Genomic DNA, 23,365 nt, shown 5'->3' with positions numbered 1-23,365 from the left:
GAATTATTTTAGACGAAGATGCTTGCACTCTGTCACTGACTAGATATATTTAAAATAAATTAGGCCACGTTTTACTGGTAACATAAGACATCTGGCATTTTCAGGACCCACAGATATTCCCCCATTGCATTATTTTACATTATATTCAAAAATATAGTACTGACACTAAAACTCTGTAAACTTGAATTTTTTCTCACAAAGTAATTTTCATTTTGGGTGAACTATACACAGTACATATTGTGGCATTGTTGTATTGTGATATACTGTGGCACGATATATTGTTACACCCCATTATGCAATTATTTAAGACATTTCTCCTTATATAGAACACTTTTGCAATAAAGCATTCTTTAAAATTGAGTCAAGAACCCTAGGGTTAAACCTTTAAACCTTTCTAAATCTTTTGGAACCTTTATTTTAAGAGTAATAGGTCAACAATACTCACCAGTCTATTAGCTCTAACCATTTCATTCCCCTGTGGACATCATAACTTTAAAATTCTTCTGAAAAGATAATGAGAACATCTGTGAAGATGGAATTTGAAAACTGGATCTTGGATGAAAGGAATATATATTAAATATACACAATGCATGATTAAATCTATGCTTTCACATAATCTCTAAAAAGAGCATGTTGGTTAAGTTCTTTAACCAATTCTGAATTCTTTGCCAGAGCATTAAAGCTTTGAATCAAATTGACCTTGGAGAAACTGGATATATACAAAGACCATGACCAGTCCTGATGTGGTTGTGGTCAGAACAGATGCTTTGACTCATTTTAAAACACAGATGCATGAAGACACAAGGTCTTATTCATTTAACATGAAGACTGGAAGGGGTCTTTAAATGCTTTGTATGGCAACCTTCCAAAGAGTGTGCCGTCATGCACGTCTACCTTTAACATGATTTATGGTGGGAAGAGGGAATGTATTCTTTACATTCACGGAGGAAACAGAATATCCTGTTCCACTGCCAGACCTTCGCCCTATGGTCATACATACATTTCAGCCATCTTTTGATCTGTCTGTCATATACCAGACCTTTAGGTTTGATTTCAGTCATCTAATACACAAGACAAAGCTAGAGTTTAAACTTTGCACTAGATTTCAGATGTCAAAACTATTTTTTTTTTAATGTGAACAGGTTTCAAAACAACGGTCTGTGTAATTTGTGATATATTTAAGTCTCAGTATTCATATAGGGGAGACTGGGGCTAGTTGTCACATGAGAAAGTTGTCTCAAGAGCTATATCTCGTATAACTATAAGGTTTTGAGTCAAAAGTCCATTTACACAAAAGTGTGTTTCTCTGGCAGGGGTTTCAAACACCTAGTTAAAAACCCTCTTAAATTATAATTTTATGAAATCTGTTCTCCAAACTAAAATCTCAAATATCAAAATATGTTTGATAAAGCAAATTGTAAAATGTTTACTTGGGAAAGTTGCTTTGAATGCCATAAATGTATTATTAATTTATTAATTACATACAATATTTTTTTTTGGACAAAGCAATGAGTTAATATATATTTACATTTGTGCTTTTTCATGAATTGTTTTAGTGGTTTATATTTATATTTTGCTCAACATCCTAAAACAGAGTTTAATGTTTCCATTGTGACCACTTCCTCCATATAGCCTACTCTTTTTTTTGCCAATAACTGTGGAAAAGTTTAAAAAAATTTGTGCAACCAAAATTTTAAGGTTTGTTCCTATAGAAATTGACATAAAAATTTAGCTCCACTGCACCATGTAAGGTAGAAGAAAGCATGGAATAATGCAATGTCTGAACGTATTTTGCTTCTTTGCTGCAGAACTTAAAGGATGAGTTCACTTTCAAATAAAATGTTCCTGATAATTTACTCACCCCCATGTCATCCAAGATGTCCATGTCTTTCAGTTGAAAAGAAATTAAGGTTTTTGATGAAAACATTCCAGGATTATTCTCCTTATAGTGGACTTCAATGGCCTCAAAACGGTTGAAGGTCAAAATTACAGTTTCAGTGCAGCTTCAAAGGGCTTTAAACGATACCAGACGAGGAATAAAGGTCTTATCTAGCGAAATGATCTAAATGATTCCGCTAAAACCGCACTTTCGTATTCTTCAAAAAGCTTATGCTGTATGTCCTACGCCTTCCCTATTCTACTTACAGAAAAAATGGAACTGGCGCTGCGTTCGTTCCGTAAGTTTTTGAAGAATACGAAAGTGCGGTTTTGGTGGAACCACTTGCAAGGTGATCATTTGTTTATATAAAGCATATAATTATTTATTTTTTTTTTAAATGGACGATCATTTCGCTAGACAAGACCCTTATTCCTCGTCTGGTATCATTTAAAGCCCTTTGTAGCTGCGCTGAAACTGTAATTCTGACCGTTAACCATTTGGAGACCATTGAAGTCCACTATAAGGAGAATAAGAAAGAAGAAAGAAATGTAGAATGAAGAAAGAAAGACATGAACATCTTGGATGACATGGGGGTGAGTAAATTATCAGAAAAAAATAATTTGAAAGTGAACTAATCATTTAAGCAAAATTGTCTTAGTGCTCGAAGAATATGCATTTATAAAATGTAATAAAGATGTGTTTGATCATCACACTAACGCGCTGTTGTGGTTTAATGACAAAAATGCACAATCTCTGAATAAATACCTCACTAACCACCAGCCATTTTCCTTGCACTGTTTGTTTACTACCTGTAGATTCTTTTCAGCGGGAGTCCAGACGCGAACACGCCCCTATAATTAAAGGAGCGTTTTCATTGGTGCGCTGCCTCGCGCCTCCCCTGCGTCAGTTAGTCAGCAGCGGCGGTTGCCTTGGAAGCCCGTAGACACCGACGTACACATGCCGAGTCGAGACATACGGGGCGGCGTCCTGCTCTCCAGAAATGTGACACATTCAAACTGAGTTGTTGGATTAAGTAAACCGAATTATGATGTCTCATTCCCAGAACTACATGTAGATTGAGGTTCATGTGAAGGCAGAAATGTCTGTACAGCACCGCTCGGTCCAACTGTCAGCCGCGTCGCTCGCTGTTGTTCTCTGCCGGGACGAGGACATCAAATTCAGCGCGAGCAACACTAACGGACAGGACGTGTTTGCGGATTTTAAGTCGCAAAATTCACGAAGTTTCTGGAATAAAAGACTCGTGAAAGCGGTGGCGGAAGTTTCCTTCCAGGGATGGCTGGAGAACTACGTGCTGCTCGTGCAGGGCAATGCCAATAACTTGGAGGTGTTGAGGGAAGCGTGGATGCGTAGGGCGCTGAGGTCACCCAAAGGATACACTATCAAAGCAGTGGGTAGGTGATCGGCATTTGGCTGTTTATAAGATGTGCTGGGGTGTTATAAGATGTGGAACCGCGGTCACTCAATCATAAATGATCATTTTGATCGCCCCAAAGCTTTGTCTGCAGCTCATGGTCACTGCAGACATAACTGAACGCGATATGGCACTACAGAAGTGAGTCCCACGAGAGCGAAATCTGAGGAAGGCTTTGGATTTAAGTTTTCTTAGCGCTTTGTTGATGAGTGACATTGTGAAATGTGAAAAGAACACCTTTGGCCGTGTTGGTAAAGCAGACATGCATGCTTAACACTTTGTTTTGACCATTAATACTATACTGAAAGTTATGATGAATGACTCATTCTTGTGTCTGGATCTAGTAAGTTATTTCATTAAAAAAAAAAAAAAAAAAAAAACATCTCTTCAATGTTAAACTTTTTTTAAAATTAATTAAATGACATTGAAAAGTCGAACTTTATTAAAAGGCTGACATTTTATTCATTTATGAATCAATTAAAATATTTTCATAAGTAGTTTGATATAATCTCTTTTATTATTATTTCTAAAATACCAAAGCTTTGTTTTAAAAAATAAGAATGACTATTTGAAAAAAATATTTAAATACATATGTGACCACAAAACCAGTTATAAGGGTCATTTATTTTGAATAAATAAGCTTTCCATTGATGTATGGTTTGTTAGGATAGGACAATATTTGGCCGAGATACAACTATTTGAAAATCTGGAATCTGAGGGTGCAAAAAAATCAAAATATTGGGAAAATCGCCTTTAAATTTGTCCAAATGAAGTCCTTAGCAATGCATATCCACTCACAAAAATACGTTTGGATATATTTACAGTAGGACATTTACAAAATATCTTCATGGAACATGATCTTTACTTAAAATCCTAATGATTTTTGGCATAAAAGAAAAATCAATAAGTTTGACCCATAGAGTGTATTGTTGGCTATTGTGACAAATATACCCGTATACTGGTTTTGTGGTCCAGGGTCACATATTTGAAAGCATTTTGTCTACCAAATCAAATTCAGTGCATTGAAATCAACATAAAGTAAGCCAAGAAAACCGTAAAATGGAGATGATGGACCCCTTTAGACCCTCATGACAGGTCATTATGTTTTTGTTTTTTTAAAGAAAATTACATATTTTTTGAAAAGATGTTTTCTTCAAGTCAAATGGAGTATCCCTAACACTTTTTCATATGCATGAATCAAAAAAGTTGTATCTTGAATCATATGTTTGAAAACTGTTTTAAGGATAATGATTAAGTTGCGTTTACTCGTATGCATTTAAATGCACAGAAAGTGTATTAGTACTTTTTATGTGATGGTTACACCATTTGACATTTTTAGAGTCAAAGTCTTTGTAGAAAGCAATATAAATGTTAAACTGACATTAATATTTATTTCTAAGAACTTGGCACTTGGTGTGTTTTAAGATAGATTAAATGATTTCTCCTTTTTATCATCTCAAAGATTCTTCCTGACATTGACAGATTTCATTAGAAAATCAAAATATAACCTTCATTTGTGTTTGTGGACATTCCCCAGCAGATCTCTATAGGGATCCTCCTGCTCTATAGGGGATCCACACATACTCCACTGTCCTCATGAATGCCTCTTCCTCCAGTGTCTCTAAAGGTCCCCGGATTGTTTTTCCTCAGCTATAATAGAAAACCACATAATTTCCGTTCGCTGTAGAAGGTGGCCTCTTAACCTAACCTGACCAGCAATTCCCCATGAGACCTCAACATGCTTTAGGCGTAAATGTGTGCGTGCAACATAAGTGCATTATTTCCAGATGACAGGAAATATGATTTCTGGGGAGCTGTGAGTCTCCTCTGACTCAATTTTCACTGCTCGGTTTCAGCTGAAGCAGTTAACTTTAAAGAAAAATGGGCATTGTGATTTGGTGTGGGTACATGCCCAGTGTCGCGTTGGTTATTATTATGTTTTGATAGAGGATGAAATTGTTTTCGTTGGTCACATGTAGAGGTGGCAGACCTTTTGTGATTTGTGTATTTCTGTTGCCTCAGGTGTCGCTGCTTCTGGGGGGCGTCTGGTTTGCCCACTACAAACATAAACCAGATTGTAAGGACCGCCATTTGCTCCTGCTGTCACAAGCGATGAAGTTAACACACTGAGGAGGATAGTGTGTAACCGGGGCTTTTTTTGAGCTAGGACCACACAATAATGGGACTGGAAATATAGGGAGCTAAAACCTACAGCTTTTTTCACTTGTGTCATTTTCTCTCGGAAATTGGAAGCACACTCTCATACGCATACAAATTGTTGAGACCTCAGGTCAGGTTGTCCATTGTGGTGACATAAGCCCAGCCCCAGTGTCTTTGTAATTTATTGCCCATTCATCAGAGCCAATAGTGCTGAGTTATGTCCTGTCCAGTGGTTGTCCACCAGCCGGGTTTACAGCTTGACCACTGGAGCCGATGTCCCTTGTTTCATTCTCAGAGCGGTACCATAGAGATTTTTTATTGTTGTCTGGAGACGGCGCCAGGACATTGTGTTGGCAATGAAGTGTCAGCTTGTAGATAAGATTTAGGTATGGTTTGCTAAAAGTATTGAAATTATATAACTGTAAATAAGATTAAAATTGAAAGATACATGGCAAATGACATCTCCAGGAGCTTTTTTAAACATCACTTTAAAAGCCCCGATAATACTCACGCCAAAGTTCGAAAAACCTTTTGTAGCGAACATCCAAATGCCTCCCTACTGTGCTAGGAATGGCATTTAGATGAATATGTTAATATGTGTCACACACTTTTCACTAAATAACAAAATAAACACAACAAAAATGACAGCAGTTAAAGGGTTAGTTCACCCAACAATGAAAATTATTCCAGGATTTACACTCTCAAGCCATCCTTGGTGTATATGACCATCTTCTTTCAGACAAACAGTTATATTGGAGTTATATTGGAAAATACTGATCTCTTCCAAGCTTTATAATGGTAGTGAAGGGGGCGTGAGATTTTGAAGCCCAAAAAAGTGCATCCATCCATCATAAAAGTAATCCATACGGCTCCAGGTGGTCTTCTGAAGCGAAGCGAAAAATATCCATATTTAAAACTTGATAAACTATAATAACTAGCTTCTGGTAAAAGACCATACACATCGAGTTACGGAGAAAGAGTGACCTGTGAATATGGATATTTATCTTAAAAAAAAACCCATCGCTTCACTTCAGAAGGCCTTTATTAACCCTCTGGAGCTGTATGGATTACTTTTATTAAGGAAGGATGCACTTTTTTGGGCTTCAAAATCCCACTCCCCCTTAACTACTATTATAAAGTTTGGAAGAGCAGGGATATTTTTTAATATAACTCCAACTATGTTCGTCTGAAAGAAGATAGTCATATACACCTAGGATGGCTTGTGGGTGAGTAAATCATGGGATAATTGTCATTTTTGGGTGAACTGTCTCTTTAAGAAAGCATCTGATCATAGCGATGTGGATATGTTTGCACCACACTCCAGTCAAGTCACTTCACATTCATTTATAGTACTTTATACAACAATAGATTGCTTTTAAAGCAAGCAGCTTACGGTAATAAACATTTAAAAAAAAAACGAATGAAAATGAATCAGTTAAGAGCCCCAGAAGCACACCTATACCTATTAAATAATCACCACGCTGGTATAAAGGTGTTTATACCAGCCAGAGCGAACTTTTCCAGAAAGTTCGCTTTGGCAAGCTGTTTTGGTCTCAGAAACAAACTCCAAACGAACTTTGTTTTGGCCTAATTTTGTTCAAAATGGCATTGCACCAGTTCGTTCTTCACATTAAGTATATAGAGTCTTATATATTACCACATTCAGTACTTTTAAATACTTTCAGTATTTTTCTAGGCCTGTGTTTGGTCAGCAGGAAAGGGTTAGTGGCTGTGATTACCCTTCAGCAGATGGGATGATGAATGAGCCTGCCTCGCTCTCTGTCCTCTTGATTATCAGTATACATTAAGTGAAAAGACGGATTGTTCACTGGGGCCTGCGCTGCTTTTTTTGGCCTCTTGCTCATAATACTCATTGACCTTTTCAGCTCAAATTATGAGTATGCCATCTTTTGTATGTTCCCTGAATCCCAATAAATGCATTGATGTTGATTTTAGACCACTATTTTTGTGACTTATTAGTTAATAAGTATGAAAAATCTGTCGTCATTTACTCACCTTCATGTCATTTCAAACCTACGTGCTCTTATTATTTAAGTGAAGCACAAAATATTCACCTCCACCAAACTTTCATCTAACCTGCATCTGTGTCCACATCCAAAAATGCCATGTTGTCATAATTTCAGCCAAAACGTCAATAGAACATAACATGCTTTTTGATTTCTTTTGAATACTGGGAACATCAGCAAATGGGTGAGAAAAGAAAATATTTGGTGAACTACCCCTTTAGGTGTATAAGAAATATAAAGCAAGTTAACTGTCAGATTTCTAAAAACGAAAAGCTGAACAGTTAGTAATGCAGTGCAGAAACTGGACTTGGATGCGTTCAGATGCTTCTGTCTTCGGCCTGTGGCCTTGAACTAGAATTCTCCATGCATCATTTATAAGTAAAGCTGTATAAAATTGGAGGCATAGTAATAATGTGCATTGAACTATAGTGATTTAGGATGATGAAAAAGCAGAAAAGCAGAAACAAGAAATTCAAGGCTGCCTCACCCTTTTCCGGCTGTCTGTTGAAATCTGAGGTGCTTACAATGGCTGAAGTCTCTGCCTTATTGAATAGCTTTGGATCACGCCGCCATTCCTCAGCTGGGTATAACATCTACGCTAAGTTCTAATGAGGCGTTCAGTAGGGTTACGCACAATTAATCACTGATATGTTTAGTAACATACTCTGTCATCTGGTTTAGCTTAATTTTTTTTAACCATGTTTGTTAGTGCACATTTATGCTATCTTTAAACCTAACTGTGAACATATACATGTTCTCTGGAGTGCCTCTACCAAAGCAAACTGATTTGTTGGAGGTTTATGCAGTATAGACCACATCTCTCAGATCTCAGCTCATTAGCCGTGACATGGCGTCGTGCTGGACTCTTTTATCCCGAGGTCAACACCCTGTGGTTCTCATGCATTGAAAGTTGCCCTCTTGGTTAACAAGGCACCAGAGGTCATTGCTCCCCAGTGCTTTCCTCAAAGATGTCATTGCTGACCACAACACTTCCAGGTGCGCACCGTAAACAGAGGAGGCACAGTTCAGCCAACATGTGTTTGTAAAAGAACAAAAGCTTTCTTATTCCCATGAAAGCATATCTTTCTTTCACTTGAGGAAAAACCTAATAAAAGCAAGAAAGAAATTTGCTTACACATAAACTATTGTAAGATTTTCTGTTTTTGAGTAAATAGAATAATTCATGTGGCTTGTTACTAATTACACAGTAAACTATCATTTTGAAAATAAAATAACTTTTTTACGGAGCCCCGCACATGACATGCAAGAAGTAAATTGTGTGCACAATTTACTGATTCGTTCCCTCGATTTACTAAATTATGCAGACAAATTACTAATTCGTTCCCTCAATTTACTAAATCATGCAGACGAATTAATAATTGGTTCCCTTGATTTACTAAATTGTGCGCACAATTTACTATTTAGTTCCCTCGATTTATAAATCCTGCTCATGATTTAGCAAATCGAGGTAACGAATTAGTAAATCGTGCGCACAATTTAGCCTATTTTTTTCCCCCTGGATGTCATGTGTGGGTCTCCATACTTTTAAAATTAAATTAAACAAAAAATGACATGCAGTGTCATCACAAGCAGAGAAGACAGGACAAACATGTGGGTTGCTATTCATTTATTTCAACTTTTAAGTAAATAAAATAATCCACATGTTTTATATTATGTTTATGTTATAATTTTGGACCTTTGAAATTAAATGGCACACAGTTTTTCCTGATGCAGAGATTCCAGGATAAACATGTTGATTAATATTTATTAACATTTTTTTAAGTAAATAAAATAATCCATGTGCTTTATAGATCCACAGAAAACTATTGTCATTTTTTTTTACTATTTAATTAAAGTTTCATCACAGGCAGAGGTTCCAGTATAAACATGTCAAGAATGTTTATTTATGTGAAAGCTTTTTTGTTTATTTAAGTAAATTAACTTATCCATGTGGTCACAATAAAAGGGAGTCATATACATGCAGTTTTGGGAGATAAAGGTGGAGCTGGATCTGGTTTCTAAGAAAGCAACCAATGGAATGTTTTCCAAGATAACCAAACACCCTTCCATGAGCAGCCATGTGTAGTTCTTCCAGACTTCTGCCTTTTTCACCCATTGAAATCATGTATATCCTTTATCCGTCAGTGTAGTTAAACAACCCTGACAAGACGCTCTTTTCCTTTTCCTTCATAGAGCTCTTCTCTGTCCCTCTGTCTGCTGACACTAATTTAACATTTGAAAAATGCTTCTCTTCCTGTGACTTCAATTATATCCACATTCAAAAATTCATGTGTCCATCTTAATGCTGTCCAAACACAGCACATAAGTCTTCTCATTTTGAGATTGGGAACTCTGGAACTGTTTTTTTGAACACATGTGAGTGTGTGTTGGCATGTATATATGCTTGTCTGTGAGCTTTTTTCTGTGCGCATGAGTGATCCGGAGATATTTCGTCATGTCTCCTTGAATGGAGCTGAAATGGATTTCCCTTTGTCTGTCCTGATTTGAAGGCATCTCTTTATTCAGAATCTGACCTATATGTTAGATATTGCTTGCAGCATCCTTTTTCCATTACACAGGAAGTCAATCCTTGATGAAATCTAAGCTGGATGACATATTGAAGTATAGTTCACAGCCAGGTGGAGAGCTAGGCCAGTACAAACAAATGAAAAGATTATGCCGTTCTCCTACTGTTAAGCATTGCAGCTAATGTGTTTGCAATTAGTGGACAGTACTTTCCTCATATGAGGTAAAAAAATGGTGTACTGTTGAGTAGACCTGAGCTGACTAACCCATTTCCATGCTCCTACTTAACTGAAATCAAGATATTGTAAGCTTTTGGCATGAAAGCTGTTTGCAGCTAAGATTAAGCTTCACTATGTGAAGCGCCTTCAAATCTAAGGTTAACAAACCTAAAATCTGATGTAGCTCAGCCTTGGTCAGAGGAAATGATTCTCATCTGGTGGAAATTACCAGCATGGAACTTGATTAGTGGTGTAAGAATGTTGTAAACTGTGGCTCCTTTAACTTCTAGTAGTAAAACTAGTATGAAACACATTAACATCTCTTCAAGCAAATCATGAATCTGTATCCTGGACATTCCTTGAGGGATGAGGAAAAGGTTATAATAGACACAGACCATCAGGATAACCTTTTGGCTGTAGTTTTAGTTTTTAATTTAACTTTGTAATGCATATAATTATGCATGACTATACATGATTATGAATTTCAGTGATTGAATCAAATCCCATCAAACTCTCAAATATCACTGCGAGAATATCATTATTGTTCAAAAGTATGGGGTCGGTTCTTTTGCTTGCCTAAGCTGTATTTATTTGATCAAGAATACACTAAAACAGTAATATTGTGAAATATTATTAACAATATTAATTATAAAACAATTAATTTTCTATTTTAATATATTTAATTTATTCCTGTGATTGCAAAGCTGATGAATATTCTGATGAATAGAATTTAAGAACAGCATTTATATGAAATAGAAATCTTTTGTAACATTATACATATCTTTACTGTCACTTTTGAACAATTGAATGCAACCTTGCTGAATTAAAGTATTTAATTTCTTTAAAAAAAAAAAAAAACTTACTGACCCCAAAACTTTTGAATGGTAGTGTAGACATTGTTATAACAAACACATTGCTTTTCATGATATATGGTATTTGTTACTCCAACTCTATAGACCAAAAGGCCTAAGAACATTTACTTTTCCTGTGGCAGGTAACATGGCCTATTTGCATCAGCTTCAAAAGGGTCCCCAGTCTTTTGCCTTGAAACCTGAGATATGTTGCCAATTGATAATGACCTCCTTTCATGAGACCTGATACAATATGCTATGTGCAAAACATTACTCTCTCTAATACAGGAAAGCGAGCTGTTGTGGCTTTTTGTGACTCTTCGCAAAGTCAAAATATTGGTTTAGACAAAAAAAAGAGACAATTTTTCATTATTGGTTAATGCATTTTTCCAGAGCCACACTGCAAAAAAAAAAACAAGTTCCAATTTCCAGTTTTCCAAGTTATTTCCAATAACATTTCAATAAAAGTAAATTTAGTATGTCCATAGACAACTAAAAACAAACAAATATGCAACAAACAATAAATAAGCTGCAATATGGAATAAATTGAGCAGCGATTTCACTGTGAGGTTGAGTTAAGTTACCACCTGAGTCGTATAAATCCTCTTCTGTTTGCGTGAATACTCACCAAGACGGCATTTTGACATTTTCTGTGGCTTGTCCGTGTTCCGCTCGGAGCGCACGCACAGAAAGCATCCTGTCAGTTCTCTTTCGCAGCTTATTGCGCTTTTAATATTTAATTACATCCTGCTCTTTACTATCTCAGTTATCCATGTTTCGTAACTTCAAACAGTATCCTTCACTGAAAGCTGTGCAGATTATCATAAATAGGCCTACGACACATTTATAGGACATAAAAGGTCTCTGCGGCAAAAGCGAAAGTACCCGGTGAAATGTCTCTTGGCACAGCAGAGTACCAGTCACTTTTTTTTAAATATATAGCCTACTTTTACATTTTCACTGCTGTTCTAAAAATAGTTTTCGCCATTACCACAAACAAGCTACGCAGCTGCTTGAATCTGAGTGCAGGAGCTGTAGGATTGCTGTTGTGACACTCGTGAATAGCATTGAATGTGCACTTTCCAGTACAACTTGAAATCTATTATTATTTTAAACTTTTCTTTTCATTCACTTCAGTAGGTACAACAAAGGAATTGTAATTGGTTGCGTTTTCTGCAGAAGTTTTTATCAATCAGATGAGTGCGAGACTTTTCCGACTGTTTGTTTAGTCACTCGTTTTTTATTTTTTATTTCAGGAGTTTGTCAGTGTCAAAAATGGCTGTATGATGATAGAAAGTACTACCCACAAATCGCATACTATTTGTACAAAATGACAACATAAATGTGGAGACATATTTCGTCAGCAGTGTTATCAGCATGAGGCAGTTTCTTCTGTTAATCAATACACAAGTCCACAGAGTATCATGAAGCATGTCAACATTGTAAAGTGGCCCTTTTAATCAGTCTAACGCACCAGAGAGTGAGTTCATCCATCATGCCTCTGTGGGAGGATCAGTAGAAGAGCTTCATTTTTCCCTTGTAACATTTGACATGGTTAACATTTAACACAGGTGGTTCATTTCAAAACCACACTGGACACATGCTTGATAGTTAACACGCCTCTCACAGAATGTTTGTTAGTGGTTAAAAGGGATAAATGTTTAGGGCCTCTTTGGATTTATTGGCCTGACATGGCAGGCAAAATGTTGTAAAGCCTTCATAGCAGAAGCTGTGACCGAGAACCCATCAGCCACTAATGACAGTACAAAAACATTTTAATTAGTCCACCAACAACATGCAAAGCTGAGAAAACAAAGACTGAAATGAATGTGTGCATGCATGAGAACACAAATACCGTACTGAATAGTGAACTGCAGCTAGCCCAAAAACAACACATGATTCTGCTTGCTTCATTCTTTTTCGTGTTAATAGAGCATCCTTAGGGGCAGTGACTGGTGTTGTCTGAAGTCATGAACAATTACTGTGATTAATGCTTCAGTTCCAGCAGAAGAACTCAAGGGGAACTGAACCATCTCCACAGAAGCTTTATGTGACTGAGACATAGATCTATCACCTTGTTTTTGCATGTCTTTGACCTCTGCATGAAAATGTTATCATGCATGCATAATTTTTTGGCTTTGAAGTACTGAAGTGATGTTATGATAGAGGGCATCATGTTTTGTGTTTTTAAATTTTAAAGGTATCTAAGAGGTTGGGGTTTGGCTTTTGAAGTACCTTTTAATGTTCAGGTCGCTGTTGGTTGGGCATGTCTGGTGATCGGAAAGACAGCTTTGGTGGATGTGCAAGTTTCCACCAAGAGATTATTTTTTATTTGAATAGGACATATCTTTTTCTAAATCAAACTTATTTTCTTTCTCAGCTAAAGCCTTTTAGTGCATGCTGATTTGTATGATTATACACAAGTTTGTCATTCTCTCTCCCTGATTTTCTTGAACCATGAACTTGAATGTCTTTAAAAAGTGGCATTTTATGAGATAGTTGACTTCTTGACCTTCTGAGGTCATTCAGACATTTTTTTTTTTTTACTATTCAAAGGGCACTTCACCACAGAAATGTTCAAATAATTGGGCTTTCAAAGCATGTGATATTAGTGTTTCCACCTGTATAATGCAGGACTTTCTTTAGTGTTGACATGGCTTTGTAAAAGGCATATTTGTATTGTAAACTTACAAAAATAGTATTTAGTTGAATTTTTCTTGATTTTGAAATCTTCAGTATTTGCTAAAAACATATTTAAGACAGTCGAGCATTTTAATATGCGACTAGGCCTGTCACTAGGGCTGCAACAAACGATTATTTTGATAATCGATTAATCTATCGATTATTAGAATGATTAATCGACTAATTATCGATTATTGCACTGATTAATCAGTAAGCTTTGTTCGATTATTCTACTTTAGCAATTAGTTAAAATATATTATACTGTACTTTAACTAGTAAATAAAACAATATATATATATATATATATATATATATATATATATATATATATATATACACACACACACACACAAACACAAACACAAACTATCGAGTTTATGGTCATTGAATGGCTTTCCTGAGGTAAATATTACATTTTGTGTGATATATTTGTTTGCAAGTTTTATTGACTTCTTTCTGCGGTTAAAACTCCGATTAAGTGATTACAATGGAGATGGATTCGTTTCAGTAAGTTCAGTAAGTACTTTTTGATGTTCATTCATGTTTATTTCGCGCTGTAATAGAGAGGAATAGGTTCACATGCCGCTTGAACCGAGATGTTACAGCGATCTGCCACACGTTAAACAGCGTCACCACCACAAGTATTGTTTGAATCCCGTAGTAATATTGACTGAATTTAAAAGCTTAGACTTCGTTTTATATCAAAAGAGAACAGTGAGTTTGAATGAGAGTTGGTGGTCCTGCATGACAGTATTCTGTAGTTCTGCTAAACGTTATGTTTGTTATGTTTATGCTATGTTAATCTCCCACATTTCACGGGTTCGACTTCGTTTGCACTATGCTCTCCAAAGCACTGACTTCTTTTATTGGACTGGATCCGGGAGGGCTGCACTACAGTATTGCGCTACAGCGCCCCACTGGTTACACCGCGTTATTGCAGGCCCTTCAAATAGGTCGTATGAGATCAAGAGACTATTCGACAACAAAAATATTTGTCGACAATTTTTTATTGTCGACGTTGTCGATAATGTCGACTAATCGTTTCAGCCCTACCTGTCACAATCATGAATTTGAATTTTAATGTTTGGTAACACTTTATTTTAATGTCCGTTACACGTTACATGTATTTACTATAGTAATAACCACAATTAGGCATAATTACATGCAACTAAGCCTAAACCAAACCCTAATCCTATTCTAACTCTAAAGTAAGTACATGTGGTTATTTAATATTATTAATATAATAGTTATATAATATTACTCAGTACTTATTAGATTAATTACACAGTAATAGAGACACATTAAAATAAAGTGTAATCGATTTTTTTGCAAAAGTAATTAAATTACAGTAATTAATAACTTAGTAATGCATTACACCCACCACTGAATGGAAATTATAATAAAATATGCCCATATGATTTACTTAAATGCTGTGAAGATATAATATAATATAATATAATGCAGTCCGATTAAACCCACAAGCCTTCATTTATAACCTTTATAAACTTCCTTTATAACAGTGTGGTTCTTTTTTTACTCTTATTTTTTTTTAAAACTTTTTTATGACTCTTTTATGACTCTGACTCTTTTTTATGCTTCTCCCTACCACACCGGAAAAGGAGACACAATATCGAGCATTTGATGCCATTTCTTTAAGCTCTTAATTTTCTCTTATTTGATTGGAAAAATATGATTGTAATTGAAATGTTACTATTATCGCAGTTTTCTCAAATTATTGATGATTAATCAATAATCACGACAGCCCTGTGTGTGACACCTAGAAAAGCATGTGATTTCAGCCACCCATGAAGCACAGAATTCCTTAGAGGCAGGAAGTTGCCTATAGGGAGTTAAACAACATGTGTGGCATTATCAAGTTACCTTTAATTCACTTTCTCTTTCCCGCCTTCTTTCGAAGGATCACAGTCCACTGTGTGTTTTTGTTGTTCCAGCCACTAAGTGGTTCAGAGAGTATAGTGTAGGTAAGGGTTACAGCTGTGGTAAGGAATAACCCTTACCAGATTCAAATCCTGTATTTATTAGTACAAGCTCATTCATCAGAAGAGCACCTTATATGTGGGGTATATGTGTGGTGCTTGAATCAACAGAGCACTTGCACGTTAATTACCTCTGTGGATTCTGTGAAGTTGATGCCCACGGCTGACCAGGTTGATTTTAATCAGAAACTCAAACAATAATTAAGCTGTTTTGGTTAATCTGTCTGCCCCTTGACAAAGCCTTGGTTGAAAAAAATCAAAAACATGAATATTGGTATTTCTGTGGTTCTCTTAAAATAGCCACTAAAAGATCCTTTATAAACTCAATCCTAACAAATTGACCTATTTGACTATTAACATTTGAACCTGATCATCAAAACCATTTATGTGTGTGGTGATATGATAAAAATTACAATTAGACTAAGTTATGTATGTATTTTGTGGATCTTGTTCACAGATTGTCTTCAGGTTGTAAATCACATGATTAAAAAATTTCATTTCTAAAAATATTTAAAAATGTATTTTTTCTATTATTTTGTTTTGTTTTCCATATTTTATTTCTAATTTATGATGGCCTTTATTTACTATTAGAGTTTATTTTTGTGTGATCACTTGGTCACACAGGTGACCTTGTTTGACATTTCAGTATCATGAAAGATGCCTGCTATTACTTGTGATGAATGGCAAGTGCTGTAGGGTAATGTGATAAAGACAAGGTAAGTATTTGAGTAGCCAGGACATGCACAAGACATTCGCATGTGATTTTCAAATCCTCAAATTAATTTATGCTCCAAAGTCAACCACTGTTTGTTTTTTATATTCATTTGTAATTTGCAATCAAAGAGACTTGTCCCACTCCCTTTCTTCTTCTTCCTTGCACAGAATTTGCAGTGTGACATGGCTGCCATGGTATCTGTTGAGGTATTCCTGTGACAAAAGTCTTAATGTTTTCAGAGCAGCTTCATGATACAATGAGCCCAGGGTATTTCCCTGGAGAGGGGAATTAAGGGTACATGTGTCCTTCGTAAAAACCACATGCCCTTTGTCAGCTCATTTGGAGCTGGAACTCAATTGTTGTGCAAAACATTTCCCGCTTTCTCTCTGAAAAGACTATTTGAAGCACACTTACTCCTAAAAATTTTTTTTTATTGTTCAGTAGTTTCTGCTGTTAAACCTTCTAAACAATTAGATACATCCCAAAGACAACCTAAGGATGTGCTGTTCCCTACACCACCTTCCTGAAAATAAAGGAAGACAAGGATGGATTTATCAAGTGCATGCATCAGGTTTTCCTCTCATTGCACCTCTCAGACTACATGTGGCCAGAGACCTTGATGAGATGTTTCCTGTTTAAGACCTTAGACGGGATGTTTTTCCCATGGAAAACAGTGTCAAAAGTGGAAAGCGATGAGCAAAGGCATGTTTCAGCTTACTCTGAGCACTCATCTTACTCTCTGAGTGCTCTTACAACAAAGAAGAATGGATTAGTTGCTAAGTGAGAGAGTCAGAAATTTAATGGGAACTAGCAGATGAGATGAATGAAGCTAAAACCGCAATTTCAGGAATAGGAGTGGCTTCTTGTAAAACATGATTTTCATTTACTTTTGTGTATATAAAACCTAGTAATATAGTAAAAATTATATTTTATATTTTACAAAACTTGAGGTAACTTTGAGTGTTTTCTCACCTTTATATTCTTATAACATTATATATATATTATTTCAAAATATGCTGTTGTGTTTATCTGAATCAACCAATAATGTTTCCAGGTTGGTGTGAGTTTGGTGAGTTTGAGAGTTTGTCTTACCTGGTCTGGGTTAATTAATCAACAACAGAATGGAAAGTCGGTTTTGGCAAGTGTTCAATTAATCTAGTCATCCCTAGTTGATAATCAACTAGGGATGGCTTGACGGACAAAGCAACAGCAACTAAGTGGGGGGGGGGGGCAGGTCTTTGCGAAGGGTCAATTCAGAGATAAAAAAATGACTCGGAAAAAAAACATCTCTAGACTTTAGAAGAAAAGAGATTCATTAGAGATTCAGCTGTACATATTTTCTCGTGTGTATTGGTTGAAATACTCCACCTGTAATTAAGCTGTTTAATAAAAATCATTCAATCACACTCCTAATTGAACTTTAGACCTCTTTGGATTTTAGGGTTTGTTTTTTTCCATCACTGTCATGACTTTAAGGGCCATTTTTTTATGTCTTTCTTCAAAAGCAGACTTCAGACTGCCTCGTATGACTTCAGTATGCCTCGAGTCTCTTAATTTTATATCCATTAAAGAACATTTTGTATAAATATATTTTAAAATGCATGTTTTAAATGATAGTCACTCCAACTAACCATGTTATATATTTTTTTTTCCTATAGGTGATCTGTCCCCTGTGCAGATGTCACCAATCTCCCAGTCTCAGTTTATTCCACTGTCTGAAATATTGTGCTCTGTCATATCAGACATGAATTCCGCCCATGTGGTTGTAAACCAGGAAGCATTGATCAATCACATGATGAAAGCACACCCAGGTAGCACAATATTACATAATGTTTCACTTATCCGTACACTACCTTGTTACATTTTTATTGTAATTTTCATTATGGCTATATTTACACCAACATTTTTTTTTTTTTGTAGGAATGACCATTCCCACTCAAGACATCCTGTATAATGCATTGGGAACACTTATTAAGGAGAGGAAGATCTATCACACTGGCGAGGGCTACTTTGTAGTCACCCCTCAAACATACTTCATCACCAATAACATGGTGAAAGAGAGGAATTGGTGGAGTTCTGGCGACATTGACCTGCCTTCACCACCTCCCATCACGTACCTGGTGAGCAACGAGAGCTGCATGGACACCTCTAGTGAGGTGCCTGTCCTGGCCCACTGTAAGTCCTGCAGCTGCTTCACCCCTCCGTCCATTGTACCTCCATCTGTCCAAGACCATCAATCCATCAGTATCAGTGAGTGCACTGGGAAAAGCCTCAAGTGGCCCAAAGAACACAAACCCTCCATTCAGCACCAGTCCACGTCTACTGCAGCAGACTACCAGGCCAGTGAGATTAGCAAATCCACCAACACAAGCCGCAAGGACAAGGAGAAAGCTGGTCGCAAATTTGGACTTAACCTCTTCCGACGAAACACAGGGAAGAAGGACAACAAACCAAAGAAAGAGTATGCCACATTCTCTGGGCAATTCCCACCAGAGGAATGGCCTGTCAGGGATGAGGATGACTTAAACAACCTCCCCAGGGATCTAGAACATGCCATCATCAAACGGATCAACCCAGAGCTGACTGTGGACAATCTTGTAAAGCACACAGTTCTTATGAAGAAGCTTGAGGAGAAAGCTGAGAGAGGCACAGAGAAAGCTGTGGACAAGGGCATTTCCACCGAAGCTCTTCTAGCTAAGCAGAGGCACCATACCTCAAAGGCCGTGGGGAAGAAATTAGCCCCTAGAGCTACTCGTAGCAAGAGAAGAGGACCTTCATCCAAAGAGAAACAAAGGGCAAAGGATAAGACTTTCCAATATGCTAAAGATTTAGAGGAAGATGATCAGATTATGCCTCACCTCAGAGCAGAATTTGCTTTGGATGAACCTGACAATAATGTAGAGAGTACCATTCTGAATCCAAAATGTGTCTACAAGAAACGGATAGACAACCCATTTTTAGGATTGCCAGGAAGAGATGTGGAAACAAACATCCACCATAAAGAACAAAGGAGGAGAGAAGCCAAGATTCCATCCGCCGGACGGCGGGAAAGACCAGGTCACAGGTCAAAATCCTGGGATCCTCACCGGACCAAAGCAATGGCTGACAGCGTAGAGAAATCTCACACATTGAAGGATGCACCTTGCAAACAGGTCCATGAAAGAGTACCGACTGTGGACTCCACTCTGGATGTTCAACCAATTCAAGAGCTTTGTGGAGATTACAGCTCAGCATACCCTGAGAGCAGCACATTGAGGATAGAGGACAAAATTAAGCTGAGAGAGAATAAGGTCCGAAGCAGAGAGTTCAGAAATGACAGATTAAAAGAAATGAAACATCAGGATGGACACTTGAGACATGTTCCTGACCAAAATAACATTGTAGATAATCCTTCACATTGTGATACAACAGAAGTACCCCTCTCATGGCCTAAACCTACAATTCAACGTAGACTTTCCCTACATCTACTTAACAGTAAAGAAGAGTCTCATCACCGTCCTGATCTGCTGTCTTCGCACCAGCAAGTTGGCAACGTAACTAGCCATCAGCTGCCGGATGGTCAAACCTTGGACAGAAACACAAGCCAGACTGAGAGTGAGGTGTATACAGATGATGAACATCACATCTACCAGAAAGCAGTGGAGGATGAGGATGGTTGTAGCTCTGTCTGCCTGAATGAGGAATGCATACTTGACTGCGAGCTATCACAAACCAATGTAGCTCGTTACCGTGAATCTGTCTGTGCAGATGGTGGCTGGGATGGCCATTTTATTGAGGAACATGCTCATCACAAACCCACCAGAACCACACACAGGCCGCATGAATACAGGTGGCAGTCCTCTGATCACCAGATCCTTCAGAAAGGTGCTAGCCCCAGACAAGAGGTCCAGTGTCTGAGGAAAAGACTACATGAATCCAGTTTGGCAGATGAACATACTGAAGCCCTGGAAAGCAGCATTTTTGACTACTGTCAGACAAGTGAAGTGGAGTCTGATTCTGAGACCATACATAAATCTGCAGATGAAGCTGATGCTAGCAAATCTAACAACTGGATCAGTCACCAAGAATTGAAGGACTGCCATCAGAGCACAACAGAGACATCCGAGCATACTGGGAACAACAGTGCAAACCTGAATGACCCTACAGGGGCCTGTGCAGGAGAAACCGCAGAGAGTCAGAGTTACACAGCTGACAGTGGGATTGACTCTCCAAGGTTAGTCTAAGGTTATTAATCTGAGATATATGTTTGATCCATAAATGTGACCCTGGACCACAAAACCAGTCATATTTGTCACAATAGCCAACAATACAATGTATGGGTCAAAATTATCGATTTTTCTTTTATGCCAAAAATCATTAGGATATTAAGTAAATATTATGTTCCATGAGGATATTTTGTAAATTTCCTTCCGTAAATATATTAAAAAATGATTTTTGAGTGGATATGCATTGCTAAGGACTTCATTTGGACAACTTTAAAGACGATTTTCTCAATATTTTATTTTTTTTGCACCCTCAGATTCCGATATTTTTAAATAGTTGTATCTCAGACACATATTGTCCTATCCTAACAAACCAATCATCAATGGAAAGCTTATTAATTCAGCTTTCAGATGACGTATAAATCTCAATTTCAAAATGACTGGTTTTGTGGTCCAGGGTCACAAATATACACCCGGTTTCACAGACAAGGCTTAGCTAGTCCTAGGCTAAAATGCATGTTTGAGCTGTTTTAATTAAAAGTAACTTGCACTGACATATCTTAAAATATGTCAGAGCTATTGTTTTGTCTTAAGATGCTTACCAGTTACCAGTAATGTTTTTTTCTAGGGCACATTCATAAAAGCTACTTAGATGCCCTAATTGAACTAAAGCCTAATCCTGGCTTAGTTTAAGCCCTGTCTGTGAAACCAGGCATAATGTTTTTACAATTGAAAGATTACTTTCAAGTATTCATACTGCAATCAAAGTTAGTACTTACTACAGTTTAAGGGTTCATGGTTGCCTGAATTTAAACACTTTCCATTTACTTTCATTTAGAGGTAGCATACATATCTGAAAGTTTAACAGATTATTTCATTCCAGATTAAAATTTTCCTTTTCACTGACTATTTGCAGGACACATATGAGTGTAACCTCCAGTAACTCAGCAATTCTTAATGGACTGAAGCATCGTGGCTTCCTGCAGAACCTTGAAAAGCTCCACTCCAATGGCATTCACCCTCAGAGTTCACTGCTCAAGCTTACACCTGTCATGAATGTATAAACATATTAAAATGTAGCTCAGCATCTGGGTATAGTTATATCATGTAAAAAAAATGTATATAATCCAACAAATGTAAATACCCCCGCCCCCCCACAAAAACTAGGAATGGAATGTAGGTTGTGCTTTTTATATACTTAATTCAGTACAAATGTACATTTTAACTGATTAATAATGTTACGTTTTTTTTTGTTAACATAATTTTGTACATTGGTCTTTTGTTGTTTAGAGAGAAAGCCTGAACATTACAAGGAATTATCTGCTCAAGTCATTCCTCTGTTAGCTATGTACAAATGGCGGGTATTTCGTGGAAATAAAGTGTTTAAAAATGGTGTCTTGTTAGATACACTTCTGACCTGAAATAAACAACAGTTTAAAGGGGTCAAAACTAAATTACATTTTTAGGGGAACAGACATAGCATTGAGAAAATATATGAATAAATCTGTCAGCAATAGAAATAAGGGTGTGTGTACTAAAGGCATACGAAGATGTCATTGCCCAAATATTTCATTCAATGTAATTTGTAAATCAAGCAATGTTTGTGAAGAATACATTTTAATGTATTCTTACTATAAAGGCGAGTGTCTAATATGAATATCATAATGTGTGCCTGAAGCATACATCTATAAATCTCCAAGTTCCTCACATTAGCTTGAAAGTTTTCATCTGTACCTCTACATCTGAACAGCTTGGCCTCCAGTACAGTGGAATGGTGATGAATACTTTGTGAATTCATCAAAATGTCACTTGTGGTCTTGTCAGTTGACTTGCTACAACAAAGCTTACCTTTACAATGCCACTGCCTGCCATTGACGGTCATGAAAAATTCATTGTCCTGCAGCTAATCCAACATTCAAACTGACAAAGGCAAGTAGAGGTAGCCATAGCTTACTGATATATGATACAGACACATAGTAGGACACGTGGGACGTGTACCTAACTATTTTGTAATATTTTCTAGCCACACACAGTTTGATTCCAGTACATTTAACCAGGTGGCTGAGGTGAGAAGCGCTACAGGTTCAGGCAGGAGCTAAACAGATGGGGTTTCTGAATGACAGGTATTGAATGATGGCTGACTGTGTCATGTTTCATTCAGCCTTACTGGCAAAGAACAAAGGCCAAAACCGTCCTACATGTGTTCATAAAAGACAGCACAGGCATACTGCAGGCTACAAACCACTGTTATTTATGAGTTCAGTGACATTGAGTATGTATAATGTAACCAGTTTGTCTTGTATTCTTGGCACTTAGAGAGTTTTAAAATCTTTAAAGTATTGACAAAGAATAACAAGCTAGTTTTAAAGCAAGGTCTCGTGTTTTTCTTTTCAATAAAATATCAAAACAACGTATTTATCTTTGCCCTTTTCGGAAATTGACAAAAAGCAATAGTGCTTGTGCTTTTCAAACTTTTTAAGGGAAAGGGCGCACCCTAGTGGTGTCTGATCACAGTGGGAACACAGTTTGTTTTGAGGAAGCCATGTTTGCTCAGGATGGCCACAGTATATCCTCACATGCTTTTAATATTAGAATTAGTGTTTATTCCTCCCTCACAAGATGCTAGTCCTGGTGGCAGGGCATCCTAGTAGGTGTTTCCCACATGACAAGATGTGC

General features: G+C 37.0%; 1 protein-coding gene across 1 annotated transcript; it reads left to right on the top strand.

The window, feature by feature from the left end:
- The first annotated feature begins 2,777 nt into the window (after window positions 1-2,777).
- On the top strand, window positions 2,778-22,082 carry stox1 (storkhead box 1). The gene is made up of 4 exons (XM_048204255.1): window positions 2,778-3,291; window positions 18,146-18,298; window positions 18,408-20,700; window positions 21,606-22,082. Exons 1-4 carry the CDS (start codon window positions 2,979-2,981, stop codon window positions 21,751-21,753), a joined length of 2,907 nt encoding a protein of 968 aa, XP_048060212.1. The 5' UTR covers window positions 2,778-2,978; the 3' UTR covers window positions 21,754-22,082.
- Window positions 22,083-23,365: the final 1,283 nt, after the last annotated feature.

The sequence above is a fragment of the Megalobrama amblycephala genome, linkage group LG10, assembly GCF_018812025.1.
Source record: "Megalobrama amblycephala isolate DHTTF-2021 linkage group LG10, ASM1881202v1, whole genome shotgun sequence".
Taxonomy (NCBI): domain Eukaryota; kingdom Metazoa; phylum Chordata; class Actinopteri; order Cypriniformes; family Xenocyprididae; genus Megalobrama; species Megalobrama amblycephala.
The sequence above is the reverse complement of the archived record's forward strand: the minus strand, read 5'-3'. Positions and strand labels throughout refer to the sequence as shown.